General features: G+C 29.6%; 2 protein-coding genes and 1 pseudogene across 4 annotated transcripts; 1 reads left to right on the plus strand and 2 right to left on the minus strand.

The window, feature by feature from the left end:
* Positions 1 to 2,425: 2,425 nt before the first annotated feature.
* On the plus strand, positions 2,426 to 5,340 carry LOC104779789 (homocysteine S-methyltransferase 1). 2 transcript variants are annotated; one of them, XM_087509863.1, is made up of 8 exons: positions 2,426 to 2,957; positions 3,041 to 3,225; positions 3,504 to 3,560; positions 3,825 to 4,030; positions 4,136 to 4,265; positions 4,367 to 4,570; positions 4,662 to 4,733; positions 4,969 to 5,340. In XM_087509863.1, the coding sequence occupies exons 2-8, from the start codon at positions 3,055 to 3,057 to the stop codon at positions 5,107 to 5,109; spliced, it is 981 nt and encodes a 326-aa protein (XP_087365989.1). In that variant the 5' UTR covers positions 2,426 to 2,957; positions 3,041 to 3,054; the 3' UTR covers positions 5,110 to 5,340. The 2 variants fall into 2 exon arrangements, with proteins under 2 accessions (XP_087365989.1, XP_010502476.1); XM_010504174.2 differs by having other exon boundaries at positions 2,429 to 3,225.
* Positions 5,341 to 5,742: 402 nt separating this feature from the next.
* On the minus strand, positions 5,743 to 7,692 carry LOC147945325 (uncharacterized). The gene is made up of 4 exons (XM_087509200.1): positions 7,645 to 7,692; positions 6,727 to 7,570; positions 6,324 to 6,509; positions 5,743 to 5,888 (listed from the first exon to the last, which is right to left on the minus strand). Exons 1-4 carry the CDS (start codon positions 7,690 to 7,692, stop codon positions 5,743 to 5,745), a joined length of 1,224 nt encoding a protein of 407 aa, XP_087365326.1.
* A 6,776-nt stretch (positions 7,693 to 14,468) lies between these two features.
* On the minus strand, positions 14,469 to 15,124 carry LOC109132577 (CLAVATA3/ESR (CLE)-related protein 27 pseudogene; annotated as a pseudogene). Its single transcript, XR_015596550.1, has one exon. The product of XR_015596550.1 is annotated as a CLAVATA3/ESR (CLE)-related protein 27 pseudogene (transcript).
* Between the last annotated feature and the right edge of the window lie 4,888 nt (positions 15,125 to 20,012).

Raw genomic sequence — 20,012 nt, forward strand, 5'->3', positions numbered from 1 at the left:
ATTTGAACTGTTTTTAGTCAATTCAGTTCTTTTGTTTGTGTCAAGCTATCTCTCAATTTAAGACTGTAGCTCCATTTGGATTTTATTAGTTTCGTTTTATGGATATATACTGAACGTGCATATTATCATTTCTTTTCTTGATTTTTTCAAGAATTAAAATGAATTCTTCAGATGATGACAGAAAGATAAAATGAATTTGAGATTTTACCTGCTCGAAGTCGATGTATAATTTTGATTATTTGTATAATTTAAGTGGCTATTTGTGGTTGTCATTATCATTCGATAGAAATTTTTATTAAGTCGTGGAAGTTAGTGATTTCGACTAAAGTCTAAATAATTTAAAATTAAAAAAAAAATTGTTATTACATCCAACAATCAGCTACATACATTAGTTAGTTCTGGATGGATCATTCGGTAATCACGTCCATTATATATTTAAAAAATATTATTCCAAAACAAAATCATCCAAGATGCTAAAGAAAAAATAAACGATCTGTTCTGAGATGCAAGAAGAACAATAGGTTTTGTATGTTACTGTAAGCCCAATGCGCTAAATTACAAATTAGTTTTCTTTATTGGGCTAGTGAGCTATACAATAGTCCAGTGCCAATATAGTATAAGGCTAACATTTACATACACATTGTCTAGTTTAGGATGTTAATGTTGTGAGTTGTGACTAGTCTACTATAAACTTTTCAATAGCAAGTTTTTTTTTTGTTAAAAACTTTTCAATAGCAAGTTTAATAATAATTTACATAACAGTCCAAGTTCTAGTGTTCTACAGACTACAGCCACAACTTATTATTGGTCATTTGTATCGATTTAACTGTTCTAGTATCGCTTAGCGTTTTCTCTTTACTAGCTAAAAAGATTATACCGTTTTATGTTACCAAAACCATGTGAATAATATTTATGATTCCCTTTAGATTTCAGGAAAATGAATAATTATTTCTTACGCAATTGCCAGATACTGATAAGTTGTCGAGAAAGATGACTAAAATATATTCTATAGTATTTCAGATTAATTCATGTCGAAGGTAATTGCATATGTTGTACGTTGTAACCGCAACGACCACAACGAACGACCAAACCCTTTTTACCGCCGTTGAGTCTACGATGATGCTAACTTGTAATCATATTTTAAGAATGGTTGAACAAACGTTAAGCTACTTGTGTACAATGTCTCAATGTTTTACTACCAATTCAAAAATGTGTCAGGATTCGTCAAAAATGTAATTGACAATATTAAAAGATTCAGATAAAAATATGGTTTGATTTTTAAAATGTTGGGCCAACAACAGCGGTGAAAACCATTCCACATACCAGTACCACATATGCTTTGCTTCAAAGTCAAGGCACAAGAAACGTGCATCGTTGACCCACCAAACAATACCATGCCGGAGACTTATAGTTCAATTTCAACATTCAAAGATCGAACAGAGAAATGAAAATTAGGTTAGGCTCTCTAGATTTATTTTTATAAAAAGACGAGAAGAATCACATATAAAAATTAAACTTTTTGAGAAAAATATAAACAAGTCGGCGAAGTCGCAATTCTTATAAAAACTATATTGTAAAAAATGTTTAAAAATAAAAGGAGAATGTGAAAACATTCTATTCGATTGGTGTTTTATAAATTTGTAACTAAATCAATTCTCTTACAAATACTTTAAGAATGAACTTTGATAGTTTGGCTATGGCTTTAAGATATACCTTTCACATGACTAAACGTATGTAGTAGCTTTGACAACAACTAAGACCAACTTTTCTGCACATGTTAATGTTATCGGTCTCTATTAAATTCTACTTCATATTCTTTTTTTAAAATACAATTGTTTTCTTTCATGCCTGCATTTACGGCTACATCTTTGCCACACCTGCTAACTAATCTTGGTCGATACAAATGAATGTTTAGATCCTTTTCATATTTTGTAATGCCACGTATGAACATATATGTAAACAAACATAATAAATTCCATTTCATGAGATTTAATACTCGTTTGAGTCGTTTCTCGAGTCCCTCTTTATCTAATAGAAAAAACAAAATGTTATTATTTTCCTATGAGCTGTGGAAATCATACAAATTCCCAAATTTGGCATCTCAGAATCGATATTTTTTCACTTCTTTTATTTCCGATTAGATTAACATTTTTCTTTATTGTTGTTATCTGTTTATTCTGTAGATTTTTGTTTTTTCTCTACTACTTGTGTTCATTGTAATCTCTATCAAAACTCGACTTTAACATTAATACCAAAAAAAATGTTATTATTTTTACGTTAATGAACTTAATTAGATAACGAATTGTGAAAAATCGAAACTCTAAAAAAGCAATACATAATTAAAGCGTGAGCCAAGAAACGTATGGGTTTCATTGGTAAGGGTATACCGCTTTGATAAATTAATAATCATCAAAATGCTATTTATAATGAAACTTTAAATTTTAACAATAAAGGAAGAAAAAACTATAATTTCAATTTTCTGATATTATTTTCTCGTAAAGATATTTTGTACAGTTTTAAGCTATTTTATTTTGTTTATCTTTTCTTTTACTTACTAAAAGTTTGTATCTATACTTTTCTTTTAGTAACTAAATGTGAGTTAGATAATTAAATTTAGTAGGTAAAATGATGAAAATTAAGTTGATGTACGCATGTTTAATGTGTTTTCGATAGAAAAAATACAGGAATTTCTGTATTTGTTTGACGGTGGACAATAAAGGAATTAATTAATTTTTTCCGTCGGCAAAGGTTGAAATTAGGAATAATAATAATTATTATTACAGATTAGAGAAACGCGTCAACACAAAAAGATTATATTCTGAAGAAAAATAAATATAGTTTTATTACCTGTAGCGGGCCAAGGCCAAGCCCATTATCCAAACATATAAGAGTAGAGCGAAACATGAAGCATCCGTTGTGGTTTTGATAGGGATAAAAAAAAACACAAACGCGGCGTTGTTTTTTTCCGACAAGAAAAAAGATTCAAAATTTTATCGGGAGAAGGTTTTGTCTGAATCATTTCTTTCGAAAGGTTTTTGAGTCTTTTTTTGAAAAATGGGTTTGGAGAAAAAATCTGCATTGTTGGAAGATTTGATTAAGCAATGCGGTGGTTGTGCGGTGGTCGACGGTGGTTTCGCTACCCAGCTTGAGATTCACGGCGCCGCTATTAATGACCCTTTGTGGAGTGCTGTTTCTCTCATCAAGAATCCTGAACTCATCAAAAGGGTTTGTGAAAATTTTCGATTTTTTTTTTCTCGTTTTGATTTCACCCCTAATTTTGAAAGTTGTGGTCTTTAGGGTTTGCTATTAAGATTACAAAGCTTGAATTTTTATCTCATTTTCTCTTATTGTTAAAATTGAAATTTGAGATATTGGGTTCAAATGATTACTAGTGTAAACGCAGATCTCTGTTTTTTTTCCCCTTAGATATCGAAATTTTTAGTTTCTGGGGTCTGAAGATTTGGATAATAATGGATAGAGTTTGGTAATAATTTTGAATATAGGTTCACATGGAATACTTGGAAGCTGGTGCAGACATTGTGGTTACTTCATCTTATCAGGTAATGAGAAGCAACCAAAAATATTTATATTTAATTTGTTCATTCTCTTTCTTGTTTAACAATCTAACTTTCTTTTACCAATCTTTAAAGATCCCATTTTGTAAGTTCAAGATTTGTAGAGTCAGAAGACTTTTCTATAAGACTGAAGTTATATTTTTTTGCTGTTATAAAGATTATAAAAGTTAGGATTTTTAATTAGTTATATAGTCTGACTTCGCTTTGAAAGTTTTCATATTTGGCTTACCGGTTTTTTTTTTTTTACAGGCTACTATCCCGGGGTTTGTTTCGAGAGGTTTATCGACGGAAGAGAGCGAGTCTTTGCTACAAAAGAGCGTAGAATTAGCTGTCGAAGCTCGTGATAAATTCTGGGACAAAGTGAGCAAAATTACAGGACATAGCTACAACAGAGCTCTTGTTGCTGCTTCTATTGGAAGCTATGGAGCTTATCTTGCTGATGGCTCTGAGTACAGGTACTATTTTTATGAATAGATTGTGATTTAGGTTTTGAGGAGTTACGTTATAGATGATTTGAATCGTAATAGTTAGTTGATGTTTGTTCATTGTTCTTCTTGCAGTGGAAACTATGGTGAGAATGTGAATTTGGATAAACTAAAAGACTTCCATAGGAGAAGACTTCAAGTTTTAGTGGAAGCTGGTCCTGATCTTCTTGCCTTTGAAACCATACCGAATAAACTCGAGGCTCAGGTTTGCTTTTTGTCCACTGAAAATATTGTTTCTTACAAAAATGTTGTTATCAGTCTCTCTCTCTCTCTTTAATATTTGCAAGTCTCTCTTCAAATTCTCAGGCGTGCGTTGAGCTTCTGGAGGAAGAGAATGTGGAAATCCCAGCATGGATCTGCTTCACATCTGTAGATGGTGAGAAAGCTCCATCAGGTGAGAGCTTTGAGGAATGCCTCGAACCTCTTAACAAAAGCAACAATATCTATGCTGTTGGCATTAACTGTGCGCCTCCTCAATTCGTCGAAAGTCTTATTTCCAAATTCGCCAAGGCAAGTAGTACTAGTAGTTGAAACTTGTTGAAATTGTATCTCAGAATAACATTGAGAGTCTTACTTTATCTGTCACTTTCTTTCTTTGCAGCTGACCAACAAGGCTATCGTTGTCTACCCGAATAGTGGAGAGGTTTGGGATGGAAAAGCCAAACAATGGCTGGTATGTTGTTTTCTCACTTATTTGTATCTAATTTCAAAACTAAATGTATCCGTAGAATACATCAGTATGAGTTAATCACAGCAGCAGCCATGGAAATGCTTACTACAGTGATGATTTCAGTCAAAAGGGTCAAAGCGCGTCTGAGCAGTCCATCTGATTCTATTAAAAGTTTAAGGCTTTAGTATGATCTATATAAATCTGATTGTTCTGTGCTGATTTTGTGTGAATTTGGCAGCCATCACAATGCTTTGGTGATGATGAATTTGAGATGTTTGCAACGAAATGGCGTGACCTTGGAGCTAAACTCATAGGAGGATGTTGCAGGACTACACCTTCCACCATTAAAGCTATCTCCAGAGATTTGAAAAGAAGATGAGTTTTTCTGAGAAGAAGATTAAAGATTCTTTCAAACTTGTTAACTAGCTTAATACCTTGACCATTTGTTAGGGCTATCTATCAGTGTTCTGTTATTTCTTGTTGTTCAAGTTTTCTTTGTTGTCTGATTTATATGTATCGGTAACAAACTAGGACTTGGGCTTTTTATATGTAAAAGCCCATAGTTGTCTTTTTATATTATTTATCAAAATAGCCCGATTTGAATCTTTAATCCAGCAGAAGTTGCAGAACAATTTAATTAACAAAGTTTTCAGAAAGTGATTATGCTGTTGACAAAACCACCAATATCAGAAGCATTTTTTTTCTTTTTTCCCAAAGAAAATATATTGATTTAAACTGAGTCATTACAAAGTTGTTGCAATAGTCAAATAAGCTTTGTTACAGAATCAACATAGTAATCAAGACAACCAAATTTTGCTAGAGAATGAGCAACTGAATTACATGATCTCTTTATAAAAGTACAATCACAAAACCGATATTTCGATCTCCAAAACTGTATGTCTCTTAGCAAGTTTGAAAGCGAAACATTTTCCTTTTGTCTATTGACAAGTTTTACAAGGGTCTCACAATCTCCTTCAAAAATTGTCGAAGTATAACCTCGAATCCAAACGTGTTAGAGGGCCAGTAAAAGAGCTTTTGCTTCTGCTTCTAAGGCTGAATCCGAAGGTAGTAGTTTTGATGCACCCCAAACCAGAGGAAACCCCTTATAGTTTCTGATTATCCAACCGCCCATTGTGGCATTACTATGAACATTAAAAGCTGCATCAAAATTACATTTTATCATAGGGAAATTAGGAGGTGACCAGGAATGTATGTTTGGCATCAAATTGTTGTGATTGGGACTTCCAAAGAGTAAAGGGTTATTAATCCAGTCTCTTGTTTCATCATGAGCTTTTAAGACCGTTACTGTAGGTCCTTTCCGAATTCCTTCAAAGACTAGAAAATTTCTAGTTTTCCATATTCACCACAATATCCAGAAAGGCAAAAGAGAGTCATGTGTGTTGTTGTCATGTGTCTGTATATTAAGAATAGTTTGAATAGAAGATTCCACATCCGTGTGCAGTTGATTGGTGTATTGTGATGATATGCCCGACATACTCCAAACCATTCTTGCAAAAGGACATGTGAACAAGGCATGGAGAATTGATTCATCCTCTTGATTAAATCTTGGACAGATAGGAGGAATGCACATACCTCTAGTACGTAATTGGGTTGTTGTTGGTAAAGCTTTAGAGAGGACCCTCCATAAAAAGTGTTTGATTTTTGGTAATATTTGTAGTTTCCAAATCTTGTTATTTAGTTCAATCAAACCATGAGGAATGTCTGGTGCAGGATTTGGATCAAAAGGGTTATGAGTAAGAAACCAATAACCTGATTTTACTGTATATTCGCCAGAGAGTGTATAGTTCTAGATTAATCTGTCCTCTGTTTCTACTTGAGATAAGTACACTTTTTGATAGCTTCACAATCATTTGGATTCACAATGGTGTCTAGTTGTTGCGTATCCCAAGTACGATAAGTTCCCGTCTCTTTTATCAACACATCTAATGTCAGGTTGCAGTTTGATCAATCGTTCTTATCTGTCGGGGTGGCATACCCTCCAAGACATTATCAATACCCAGACGAATCGATTTACCATATCCAGTCAAGAATCGAGTGCCTTTCTTTATCAAGTCAGGTCCATGTAGTAAAGAAGACCATCCATAAGATTGATTTTTCCGTTCTTTTGCATCCAAAAGCTGGTCACCTCGATAATAACGTGCTTTCATGACTCTTGCAAAGAGAGAATTAGGAAATTTTAGTAGTCTCGACGCTTGTTTGGCCAACAGAGCATCATTGAACTTTTCAAGATCCATGAATCCTAGTCCACCTTCTTTTTTTGAGTATTTTAGTCTGTTCCATGATATCCAAGGAAGACTTCGCTGATTAGCATTACGTTCCCACCAGAAATTCATTAGTAAAGTTTCTATGTCTGAAGTGGCCCCTTTTGGTAATTGAAAACACGACATAGCATATGCAGACATAAAGACTGCAACTGATTTCATCATTATTTCTTTCCCTGCGGGGGATAGCGTTTTGGTACTCCAATGAGACGTTTTCTTTCTCACCCGGTCTATAATATAAGTGAACATCTCTTTCTTTTTTCTCTCAAACTGTTCAGGAATACCTAAGTATTTACCTCCTCCACCATGATTGGTATACTTAGTATCGCCTTTAGTTCTGTCCTGAGTTACACCGTATACTCGAGATCCAAAAGTGATGACTGATTTTGATGGGTTTATTTGCTGACCTGAGTAATATTCATATACATCAAAAGCATCCTTTAGAGCTTGACAGTTCCGTCTATTGGTTTGATAAAAGAATAGTGAATCATCAGCAAATTGTAAATGAGTGATTCTTGGTACTCCATTTCCTATCTTGATTCCTTTAATATCTCCATCCTTTGCACTTGAAGTTATCAAATGGCTCAAAATATCAAAGCAGAATATAAATAGGTATGATGATAGAGGGTCACCCTGACAAATTCCCCGTTATGGTCGAATATTGCCACAAGGAACACCATTTATCAGTACATAGTAGTTTACCGATTTAACTGCTGATCCAAGATATCTATTGATCGCAAAAGCCAAAAAGCTGTAGAGTTGTTTGTAAAAAATTCCACTCGACATATGGTAACGAATTATTTACAGTTTTACACCATACAATTAGATATATGACCCATATCGACACAACATATATTTGCCGATGTAATAATTTGTTTTTCAAAACTCATGTATACCGATTTTGTAGTCAAGATTTTATGTCAGCAAAATTGTTTAGTGTATATATCTAAAATAAATATCCTATATAATAAAACGGAAGTACACAAACTTTTTCTTGTCGACTATATAATATATGGATTATAAAATTAATTATTTGATATTTGATAGATTATAGGTTATATGGGTTGTAACCATTAATTAAATCTCTATTTAAGATCCTCTTAAAAAAATATTCGAAAGAATATCATCAAATCTCAAAAAAAATATTTAACTAACCATATATAGTTAACAAAATATCAAAACTTAATCACTCTTCCGCGGATTAAGAGTGATTTCCGATTATACTTCTTTTTTACAGGGTAAAAAAAGTGAATAAGGAGGATGTTACGAAATTTAAGAAAGTTTTCACAAAAAGGGATTGAAAAATCATTTAGAAATTTTCAGTCACCAAAGTGCTAGAGCACGGATTGATTTTAATCACTAGATTTTAACCGTATACGAGTACAAATATGGTTATATACAACCACATATTGTCCAAAAAACATTTTTAAACAATCACATAAATTATATTTTATATTAAAATTGCAAAAGAAATAAAATAAATTTCAACATGTGCTCTAACACGAGTACTAATCTAGTAATGTATATTATGTCAACAAAATTGTTTAGTGTATAGCTAAAATAAATAATGTGTTTACTTATACGATCATTTGAAAAATAAAAAAAATATATTATTAAGATAGATACAAAAATCAATAAACATTAATGGTTTGTAAACAAATTATGTAATCGATTGTAAAAAAACAACAAATGATGTAATCTAATATTTTAGATCCAACAAGTTTGTAAGCACATTTTGTTAATCATCTGATGATGACACATCAACAATGACATACAAAGACGAACACAATCGTCTGAACACTGGGTTATAAAGTGCATGCTTGAGTTGGCACAAATGAGTAACCTAACAATTTCAACATATTTGGATAAAATCAGTATCTTTCATTTCCAAACAAGCAAATGTTAAAAAAAGATAAATTAGCATGACTTGTTCCTACCTAATTGCACTACATTACTTATTTAGATAATATTTTTCAGAATTGGCTCATTCGAGTCAATTTGTTAGCATAAAATTAAAAACTAACATTTAATCCATATATATTTAATTTTAAACAAACCAAAAATAAATTGTAAAAATTTTAATGTATACATTATATTTAGAGTTACTATTTTTTTTTAACATAATTTTGTAATATGTATAATTTGATGAGGTTCATCATGTTTATCTATACTATTAAAAGAGAATCACTTTTTCAAGGCAAAAATGAAACATTCGATTAGGACAAATATTGGCAGTGATTGGTAAGACAAACAAAGTATCACAAGTTATACAACTTTGAATTTTTACCAATCACAAAAACTTAACCAAAATCTTTATTAAAAGCATTATTCTCAGCTTTTTTGTACAGCTTTCATGTACAACTCTTTCTTACAACTTTGCACTATTTCGTCAAAGCTTACAACTTCAGCTTACAGCTTTTCTGTACAGTTTTGACTACGTTACCAATCAGACCATTGTCCTTGAATAAATTATAAAGCATACAATAGTAGAGGGACATTCACATAATTTTATACATTAAAACGGGTGGATCCGTATGTGACCCATGTTTTCTAAATTCGGATCGTTTTTTACAAATCGGATCAGAAAAAATAATCTTGGATCCAAACATAATCGACCAGACCACAATTATGTATAATAAAAGTGAAACAAAAATAGAATATAAATATTTTATGAAAGTAAAAACAAATCAGTGTTCGCGACAATTAGTAACTTCCATAGCTATTATTGTGGAGCATTAATCACAAATCCTAAATAACATTTAATTCAATATAGAAAACTATCCATATTTAAATCTATACTAGTATTTTTGCAACAGTTTTTGCTCAAAAATACTACTTTTTGCAAAGCTTTTACATTCAATGCATTGACTTTAATATTAGTTACCAAAAATTTCAAAATTAATTATAGGTAAGATTTAAAAAAAATAAGGAAAATTTTCTACCTCATTCAAACATAAATATATGATTCTCTTTCATTTTTATTTATCTTGAATTATTCTATAATGCATTTAATCAATAAAAATTGTGATTTTTTACTGCATATGATGTAATACAAATTTTTAAAAATGGATATATATTACTCAATAAATGAATAAAAAAATACGGGTATAATATCTCTCATCGCCTAAAAAATTGGGCAATAGTTTAGAGTCATAATATGAAAGAGACCAAAATGATTCATAATACAATTGAGTATAAAACTTGATTTATCAGACATTCAAACTTAAAAAAAAAAAATTATTTGGTTTATTCCGGTTTTTTATTTTAAAGATTTTGGAAATGTTAAATACTATAAATATTTTAAACTTTTAAAAAGTTAAATATTATAAATATTTATATTTTATATAATGTTAAAAATATTAATAATATTTAAACGTTTATGAAGTTTCAACTATTATAAATATTTAAACTTTATAAGAAGTTTAAATATTATAAATATTTCAACTTTAAAAAAAAGTTAGAATACCTTTAAAATATTAATAATATATTTAAAATTTTACGAAGCTTCAAATATGAGAAATACTCGACCATTTTAAGAATTCCAAGTATTATAAATATTAAAACTTTATAAGAAGCGACAATCTTATAAAATATAAATGGCAACCTTAATAAATAACATATCAACTCAATCTAATATATATAATATAAAACAATATATATTAAAGATTAAGATTATATAGTGAAAATTAAAATATCTCGGGACAGAGTTATATAGCGGGACGAGTTTTGTCGTTATTTATATAAATTTAAAATATCATTAATTTGGTGTTAAACGGGTAAAATGTCATTTCATTATTTTGTTAACACTATCGGTATCCGAGAATAGACATATCTAATTAAATTGATTAATAAATATTATGTAAAAAATAAATTATATTACAGTATTATTTGGTTTAAAATTTAAACCATAAAATTAACAATTATTATATAATTTTAGCATATTTAACTAGCAAATACAATTTATATTTTAAATGTTTTAGTTATAAATAATTTTTCCAAGAGTGTGCTGCAAGTCCTAATCTAGTTATTTTATAAGTGTCTTATAAGCACTATGTTCATTATTTTCTTAACAGTTATCAAATAGAAAGAAAAAAGGTTAAGATTCACCAAAATTCAAAAAAGAAAATGAATCAAATAGTATTCATATTTGTTATACATCAAGATTTTTTATATGGACAAATAAAACCAAAAAAACAAAAAAAAAACATATTACTAACCGTACATCATGTGAAACAAAAGATCTTAACGTTTAAGGTAAGACAATACAATACTTACATAAAACTTTGAGATATCGACCGACTTTATACCCTTTAATTATTAGTAGTTCAAGGAAATAATATAGTTGTACTATAACCAATATGTTAATAAAAACCAGATATTCGTTTTGTTATAGGGGGTTAAAGTTTCATATAAATCTGTAAATGTCAAAAACTTATATCGTCATGCAAGATATTGACTATAACATGTATTACTGTATAATTGAAGATCAAAAACAAAAATTATGGCTAAATGCCTAAATACTATTACATCTATAATTTTAAAGTATATTATTGCACATTTGCATGATACATTAATTTGTTGTTGTATTTGTATAGACCTGTTCTTATTTTTATTTTTAATAACCAGAGCTACTAGTATATTTTATATCGAAAACTTATCAATGTGTTATCTCTCTAATTGTATTTAGAAACTACTATTAGAATTCAGAAATGAGCATTTGAAAGAGTCAAAGAGATTCTCAAATCCAAACAGAAAGGGACAAAGAGAAGACATGAAATCCTCTTCGCCGCATATTACGTGGCGCTTCAAACATTGGGTTACTCTGTTTCTCATAAAACACCCACATTCGAGACCTCTTTTTCCTAAACTTTATTCTGCAAAACATTTTAGTAGCTTTCATTTTTTATATTTAAATGCTTGACTTCGTGCTTGACTAAACTAGAATACAATAATCAAGTGGAATTAAAATGGAAGAATTTCGAAAACTACAAGTCTTACTCTTACATAACAAAACGAATGCATACTTTTATTGGTTCTATAATTTACAAATACTTTTTAAAATCTCATATTATTTATTTAATGAGTTATTTTTGGATTTCAAAATCCACATTATGTTTTAAATGGATTTGAAAGTGTAAAATAGAAGGATTCAAATCAAAGAATAAAACATGTTATTTCAAAATCCATGTGTTTTGATTTCTAGAATTTACAATTTTATATGGATTTAGAAATCACCTCTCTAATAACAGCCCCTAAATATTCACGGATCGTGCTTGACCATTGTTTTGAGGAAATGGTAAGTAAAACTAAAAATCAACTCTTGTTTCTAAAAAAGTTATGTGTTTATAATACCTAAAATTACTATATAACATATTTAATCCAAAATTTTCTTAAAGTTTTATGCTAAAAATACCACAAATATAACAAGAGACATTGGGTGATTAACATGGGAATAAGTAAATTAAGCATGACTGTTTATCGATACCATTTCTGTCTTAAATAAATAGCCATTGCATAAACCTGATTTCTCGTGGGGTTTAACATAAGCAAGTTTACGTATTATTTTAGATAAAATCTCGTAAGCTTTTAGTAGGTCTCGTGGATTTCAGTTTTACTTATTTCCACAAAACTTTTCATTTGGACATTGTAATCGATTACAACTTTACAAGTTGTCCCCGCTTGATTTTATTAAGAATTTGTACGATGGAGTTAAAAAAGTATTATGTGAAAGTGTAAAAGAATAATTCCAAACACTACCGTCCATACCATTTCTTTTACTTATATGTTTTTTTTTTATAATTTCGTGACCGTATAAAAATCCAGATGTCTCGTGTCACTAACTTCGCATCTAGTCCGCAAATCCCAATGGTAATTAACCCTTTTATTTTTTCTACCTTACGTTAATCATCGATTTATAGAATCTTATCTGTGATCGGTAGACAAGTGTGTGTGCATCAAAATGATTTGATCTTTACCAAAAAAAGAATTAATGCCATTTTACACGTAAAATTTCGTGTTTTCCTTATCCTATTTACAGAGTGACCTAATTACAAATACAGTATATGCTCATGTTTATTATACCACTAGGTATTTAAGTTCAAATTTCATTAATTTTAGATATAAGGTAATTAAATCAAAAAATTTATGTGGTCGAATGGTAAAAAAAAATTTGTTTCAAAATTTACTGTTTACATTGGATTTGTAGAACTGCATTTAACATTTAAAAATAAACTCTAATTCTTAAACATATATATATATATATATATATTTAGGAAGGGTATTCAGAAAGAATATAAACAGGTCTATAGCTATTAATCAGACAAATTTGACTCTAGAGCCTTTAGGTTGGGGAAAAAGGAAAAGCTTTTGGATTGGGTCAGTGGTAAAAGCACACAGCTTTTTATGACTTATAATACTATATATTACGGTCAGCAGCATTACACTTCCTGCTAGAAGCAAGTCAACCGATCTGATGGCTGCTAAAATTCTTACCATGCACAATTTAGCATTTTGCTCCCCAAATTTTCTAGCCGTGGCCCGTGGCTTAGTTCTAAACTTCTAAGGCCAACTCCAACGAAGACGGCAAAACATCAAATTTGGTGTTAATTCACTCCAATAGAATACTATTCACAAAACACTATTTATGTTTTTGATTTAAAATATATTTAAATTATTGTTTATCAACTAAAAACTAGATATATCATCAATATTTTTAAATTTATCTTATTACATTTAGTAATGTAAACTAGTAACTATAATTAATATAGTATAAAATAATAATTACGATCAAATTTCAAAATAAATATCAAAGAAGCAAGAAGCATGTAAAAAAGACATGGAACATGCATTTGGAGAGGAAACACCAAAACACTAAATTTAGTGTCAAAATTTGGTGTTTTATGGTTGGAGTTGCCCTAATTATTGCTAAATAAGTGCATATATAAATCACATATTTTGAAGTTATAGTATCCTTGGCCATGCAATATTGAATATAGTTTACTTGAGTATGATCCGTGAATATTTATATAATATAGAATCTCCCGCGGTTTGGTGAAAAATATAAGAATGAACAAAAACATATTAAATCACACAAACATTCTGAGATACCAAAACCATCTCTCTCTATATCCATCAATGTCATAAATTTACTATTTACCACATATATACTACTATAAAATACTCTATGAATGTGCAATAATTGGAACATAGTTTAAAATTAAATCAATGATATTTATATAGTATATATTAATTTGATTCGCTGGTAATGAATTTAATATCATCAGAAGTGACGAGTACCAAGAAGAAATGATCAGAATATTTATTTTAAAATCAGGACCCTGTCTTAAAATATAAACAATCAAAAATATTAGGGTTTTATATTCTTCCTCTTCTTAATTATTATATGCAGAATTAAAATGCAGAAAGCAATATGAATTTTATACTATAAACTATAATATTGCAGAGGAAAAAGTAATTATATATATGAAATGTTTATAGATCAGTGATTAAAATCTCCAAAATACCCTCGTTTTTCCCTTACATGAACAAGAAAAACGTGGGTATTTTGGGTAAAATACACTAGTTGATTGATCATTAACAACAACAAGAAGAAAATAAAGATATAAATGAAAGAAAGAAAAAAATAACATCAAGAAACTGCTTCTACTAGTTATGCAGAGGATCCGGACAACTTGGTACCATTCTTTTACTGTCACTGATCCCTTTTCCGACCAAAGAATCCACCGGAGGAAGTTTTCCGGCGCCGAAGTACTTCTTCATTAGATCTTCATGTTTCTTAACCGGAGCCGGAGTTTCTGGAGATACCCGAATTGCCCCTACCCGTGAATATACACAGAAGAAATGGAGTAGAGAAGAAAGCAAGATCACCATTAGTAGAGTAGTAGTCAAGGAGCTTCTCCATTCTCGAGCATGAGTCATATCCCAAACATAAAAACCCCTAACATAAAGTTGTCTTCTTGATTAAACCCTAATCATCAATATTTCTCTCTCTTCTCTGGGTTAGATCTATCTTTTGTGAGACTGTTTCTGAATTAGAGAGAGAGAGAGAGAAAGAAAGATTGAAGTTTTGTTTTGTGAGAAGAGGAGTGGCTTTCATGCAAATTTGAATGGCCCACGTGAATGGGTAATATATAAATACAAGACAAGATCTGAGTATTTATTAATTTAGATTTTTTTTAGTTTTTTTTTTTTTTTCTCTAGTTCTATTATTACTAGTACAAATTTCACATATCTAATTATGATTAACAGTGGTATAGTACTATGATTGGTGTTTGTGTAAATATTATTTAAGCCAGTACGAGCATGTAAATTATTGATTATTTCAAACAGATTTGTCTCTTATATTATGGAAATTTTCAAGAATTACATATCTTTGTTTTGTAATTTTTGTATTGGTTCTTTAGACATACGGAAAACATAACTTTGAAGAAACCAATAAATGCATCACCCACCAACGTACTTACCCATTTTTGGAATGAATTTCAACTTGTTGTCGTTTTGGAGTTTGCTTTGCATATATAGGGGTAGAATATATAGGTTAGCTTTAGAACAATATTGATGTAATAATATATAGTGCAGTTATACATATATTATATATACACGAAACTGTGAATTTAATAGGTTTGAATGTGGATCACTGGATCTTGAATATAAGAAAGAAATTGTGTCACCATTCTCTTTTTTGATACATGACCAAAACATTCTTGACTAATTAAAACTAATAACAGTATTATCGTATTGTTTACGACCTACTTGGTGTTACAAAAAATTAGATATACCAACAACGAAAAATCTTTGTAGTATATTATAATGTAAGCTTCTTGTATTTATTGAGAAAAATTCTGGAGAAATGTGACGTAAGGAAATAGTGATTCCGTTTGGTAATGTTCAATACAACACAAAAATATAATGGTGAGTTTGGATTGTTTGAGAAGAGTTTGGAAAAAGGGTGTCGTTTCATTAACTGCACTTTGCCATTTTGTGTTTGTTTTGTTCATCTCTTTCTCCTTTTTTACTTTCGTCTCTTCTTCTTGCCTTGTTCTCCATCTTCCTCTTCGTGTCAGAATTATGCAAGATCCCATCATTATCAGTATGCGATACCAAAATCTTTTTGTAATGCTTCAGACAAAGAATTATATATTATGGATATATCATCATAACGTATAATATATGTGATCAAACAAAAATAAATAAAGTGAGAAGTTTCACGTTTGACTTGACGATCAATAATACTAATAATCTATGCGAATGAAGAGAAAAAACCGAATGCAATAATTCCTAGTTATATATTGGATTAATTATCGCTTATTTTGCAAATTGGATTAAGAAAAAATAAACATAAACAAGCGTGACCCTTATTTTTTTTTAGAAAAATCAACCAAAAAAAAAAAGAGTTTTCAAAACTTACATAAATTCCGTCGTCCATTTAAAATTAAGTTAGTTTTTATGATTGTTTTTAAAGTATTTAACATTTTCACACATATCTATTATGCCTTTGATATTGGAATATTGTAATATTTCATCTTAAAAAAAGTGTAATTTCATATTATTTGACTTCTATATTAATTTAATAAGTAATCCTTTTTTTTTTTTTTTTTTTTGAACAAACTATTGAATAAGTAATCCTATGTTCACTTTTATCATTGGTTTAGACATGACCGATGTCAAATTTGTAAAATCTCTTTCCTTTAATTAAATCATATATAGAAGAATTAGGGAATCTTGTTGTTAAAAAGTCCCAGTTCTTTTGCTAAGAGGTTATATCTTTTGAACGCAAACAAAGATCCAATAATGTGTCATCATCATTCGTTGCTTTATAGTTGAACAAAAAGATGTGATAAGGGACTCGGTTTTACAGTAAACGTGGTTAACTTCACCGTTTAAGACCAAATTACTACTATTTTTCACTCAAAAAACTTGGGGGAATTTTCAAATTTCAGAAAACGTGTTGAGAATCCATCTGCGAATACAAATCGACGACACATGATCACATTCATATGGTTGCAATCACGAATCATGAAGATTGATAAAAAAAACATAAAGTCAACAGACGATTAAACAGAAAAATAATATTGGCCCGATGAGTGTTGGCCCACTAAGGCCCATATGAAAGGCCCTGCGGGATCTGCCGTAGTTGCTTACGTGACAAAGTTATTTCTGATGGCAAGTTTATTCTGAATTTCTTCCAAGCGTGGCCAAGAACCGCTGATCCTCCCAATGTGATGAATCCTATCACTGATAGGCTATCAGTCGCCAGAATTTTATCGTCGCTGAACAGACTTTAGAGAGAGTGATTTTTTTTGCTTCTGTTGACTCGTTCTCTCATTCGTTAAGGATTCATTACGATGTTTGCTCTTTTGTGTTTGAATTGAGGATCGGCTAATTGCTCTAGCTGGTTATAGTATTAATTTGTGTTGTGTTGATGGATAACACATTATTTTGACCAAGCTTTTCCCTGATGCATCATGTATTTTGTAAGGTTTGTTGATTTTGACGATATATGAAATTGAGCCAACCAAACTCACCTAAACTGTGTTGTTACATGGATGGGTTTCTGGTTTAGATTGAAATTTTTGTGTTTATTTTTGGTTTCTTTGGTTTGGAATCTTTTTATTTTTTTTACAGAATTATAACTCAAATATATCCATTTTGGTTCTGGTTCTGGCTGTTTTTTTTTTTTTTTTGACAATCGGTTCTGGCTGTTTCTGTAAACTTTTGAACCAAAGATAATGCTTTTGTTTTTGTATGTAAACAAAATGTCAAGCCTTAGAATCAATTTGCACATAAACCGAGAGGTAACTAACAAGTCTAAACTGGTTCATACACCAAATCGAACCGGTGCCACTAATAATAATATCACTAGGTAATAACTCGCATTATATGCGGGATAAATCGACTCAAATAAAATTATTACAAGTAAAATTATTATTATTTGAAATTTAAAGTGTCAGAATAATAATTTTAGACATATTTTTATTTTATTTTATTCAAATTTACATTTAATTATTTTGTGTAAAAATATATTTCACCCGTGAAATGTGGAAAATAATGTTAATTATTGTGATAATTGTGATAATGTTATTTATTTTAAAGATTATTGTAATAATTAATTTTTAATATATACTCCCTTTGTTTCATAAATAGTGTTATTTTAGAATTTTATTTTTGTTTCACAAAGAGTGTCATTTTATATTTCCAATGCACTATTTTATATTTTCAATGCATATTTTTCATTAGATTTTCTAGTTTTACCCTTAATCTATGACTAAATTAACTAATTAAACATTTATTAAATAAGGGTATATATGTATATTTTAATATTTTCTTAATTTGTGTAAAATGTGTCAAAATGACATTTATTGTGAAACAAAGAGAGTACTTGAATAGTCATCAAATTTTTAAAATCGGAGAATAAGTTTTGTATTTCAAAAATTTAAATAGATGAATAAGTTTTTTAATAGTTTATGAAATGTAATTTACTTTAAATAATTAAATATATTATGAAAATGATAATTAAATTATTAACTAGATATTTTTTTTTTAATAGTTGATGAAGTCTTTCATTTTAAAAAACTAATAGAAAGAGACATTACCTTATACTATATTCTAATGACACATTTATGTAAATAATAATGAAATAAAAATTTCTTTATATATTTTAATGGCACATTTAATAAATCAAAAGACTTATTTTTGTAAATATGTTTATCTTGAGATATTTAATTGCAATTAAATCTCCAAATCACTCTAGCAGCGACACATCAACATTTTCAACAAAATGCTTCTCTATTAATATATAGGGTATACAACAACTTTAGGTTTTTAACAATACGTGTGAACGTGAACCATTCCACATCATCCATCTAGGAACTGAAACTCAACTCTCTCTCAAACCCTTAATAGAGAGTGTGTATAGTACTATGAAGGAGAATCAACCAGATTTGGATAAATTAATAGTTTTGATTACAGAAAAATATATTTTAAAAATACTAAATCATACTATTGTTTATTTACTTAATAAATAAAAACAAGTGTGCGTATTTTGGTAAAAATTTCTATTTTAATGTGCTATATGCTCAAGCTAAGCATATAAAGTAAGTAAAAAAGGATTCAACAAACAGGCTAGGGCTGGGCAAAATAACCGATAACCAAATAACCGACCGAAACCGAACCGAACCGAAATTCTTCAAATACCCGAATGGTTAGTAAAAATCTATATCCAAACTAACCGAAACCGAACCGAACCGAACCGACAATTAAATGGTTAACCGAAATATCCGAAAACCTAGAAGATATCAAATATTATATACTTAATATTATGCAAAACTATAAAATAAACTTAAAATATAAATTATTTCTAGATTCAAAACAATTAAATATTTTAAATAATCAATATATGTAAATGTTATTATTTTGAATTTACAAAGTTAAATACTATTTTGTAAAATTGAATCAATATTTTTCCCTTTTTTGTATTTTTGTTATTGTATATTTGGTTAATTTTGGTTATATTCGGTTAGTTTTGGTTATATTTGGTTTATTTGGTTAATGTTAATATAATTTATGTTAGTTATGGTTATTTATTTAAATAACCAAACCGAAACCGAACCGAAAGAAACCGAACCGAACTAAACCGAAATTTCATAAATATCCAAATGGTTACTATATTACTATATCCAAAATAACCGAAACCGAATACAACCGAACCGAAACCGAATGGTTAACCGAATGCCCAGGCCTAAAACAGGCAATGCTCTTCATGTGTTTGTTTCCTTCCATCGCCTGCAATTTATCAAAGATTGAAATTTTTACAGTACATAGAACAGAGTTACTTTTAGGAGATCTCGGAGATTACGAGATCGAGTTAAATAGAAAATTAATATTTGTGTAATATTTTGATATTGTTAAATAAATAGATTTACCATTATTGAATATGTAAAGAACTTGTTAGATAAGTTATATCTCTAGTATAAATATAAGC

This window comes from Camelina sativa, chromosome 4, assembly GCF_030686135.1.
Source record: "Camelina sativa cultivar CO46 ecotype springtype chromosome 4, ASM3068613v1".
NCBI classification, from domain to species: Eukaryota; Viridiplantae; Streptophyta; class Magnoliopsida; order Brassicales; family Brassicaceae; genus Camelina; species Camelina sativa.

What these genes read in the sequence shown, in the direction of transcription:
- LOC104779789 (XM_087509863.1), top strand. Translation starts at nt 3,055, where the DNA reads ATGGGTTTGGAGAAAAAATCTGCATTGTTGGAAGATTTGATTAAGCAA. An exon ending in TGGTTACTTCATCTTATCAG is followed by an intron (nt 3,561 to 3,824) that starts GTAATGAGAAGC and finishes TTTTTTTTACAG; the next exon opens with GCTACTATCCCGGGGTTTGT. An exon ending in GAAAAGCCAAACAATGGCTG is followed by an intron (nt 4,734 to 4,968) that starts GTATGTTGTTTT and finishes TGAATTTGGCAG; the next exon opens with CCATCACAATGCTTTGGTGA.
- LOC147945325 (XM_087509200.1), bottom strand. Translation starts at nt 7,692, where the DNA reads ATGGTGTTCCTTGTGGCAATATTCGACCATAACGGGGAATTTGTCAGG. An exon ending in ATAACGGGGAATTTGTCAGG is followed by an intron (nt 7,571 to 7,644) that starts GTGACCCTCTAT and finishes TCAAGTGCAAAG; the next exon opens with GATGGAGATATTAAAGGAAT. An exon ending in TATTGATAATGTCTTGGAGG is followed by an intron (nt 6,510 to 6,726) that starts GTATGCCACCCC and finishes GCGAATATACAG; the next exon opens with TAAAATCAGGTTATTGGTTT.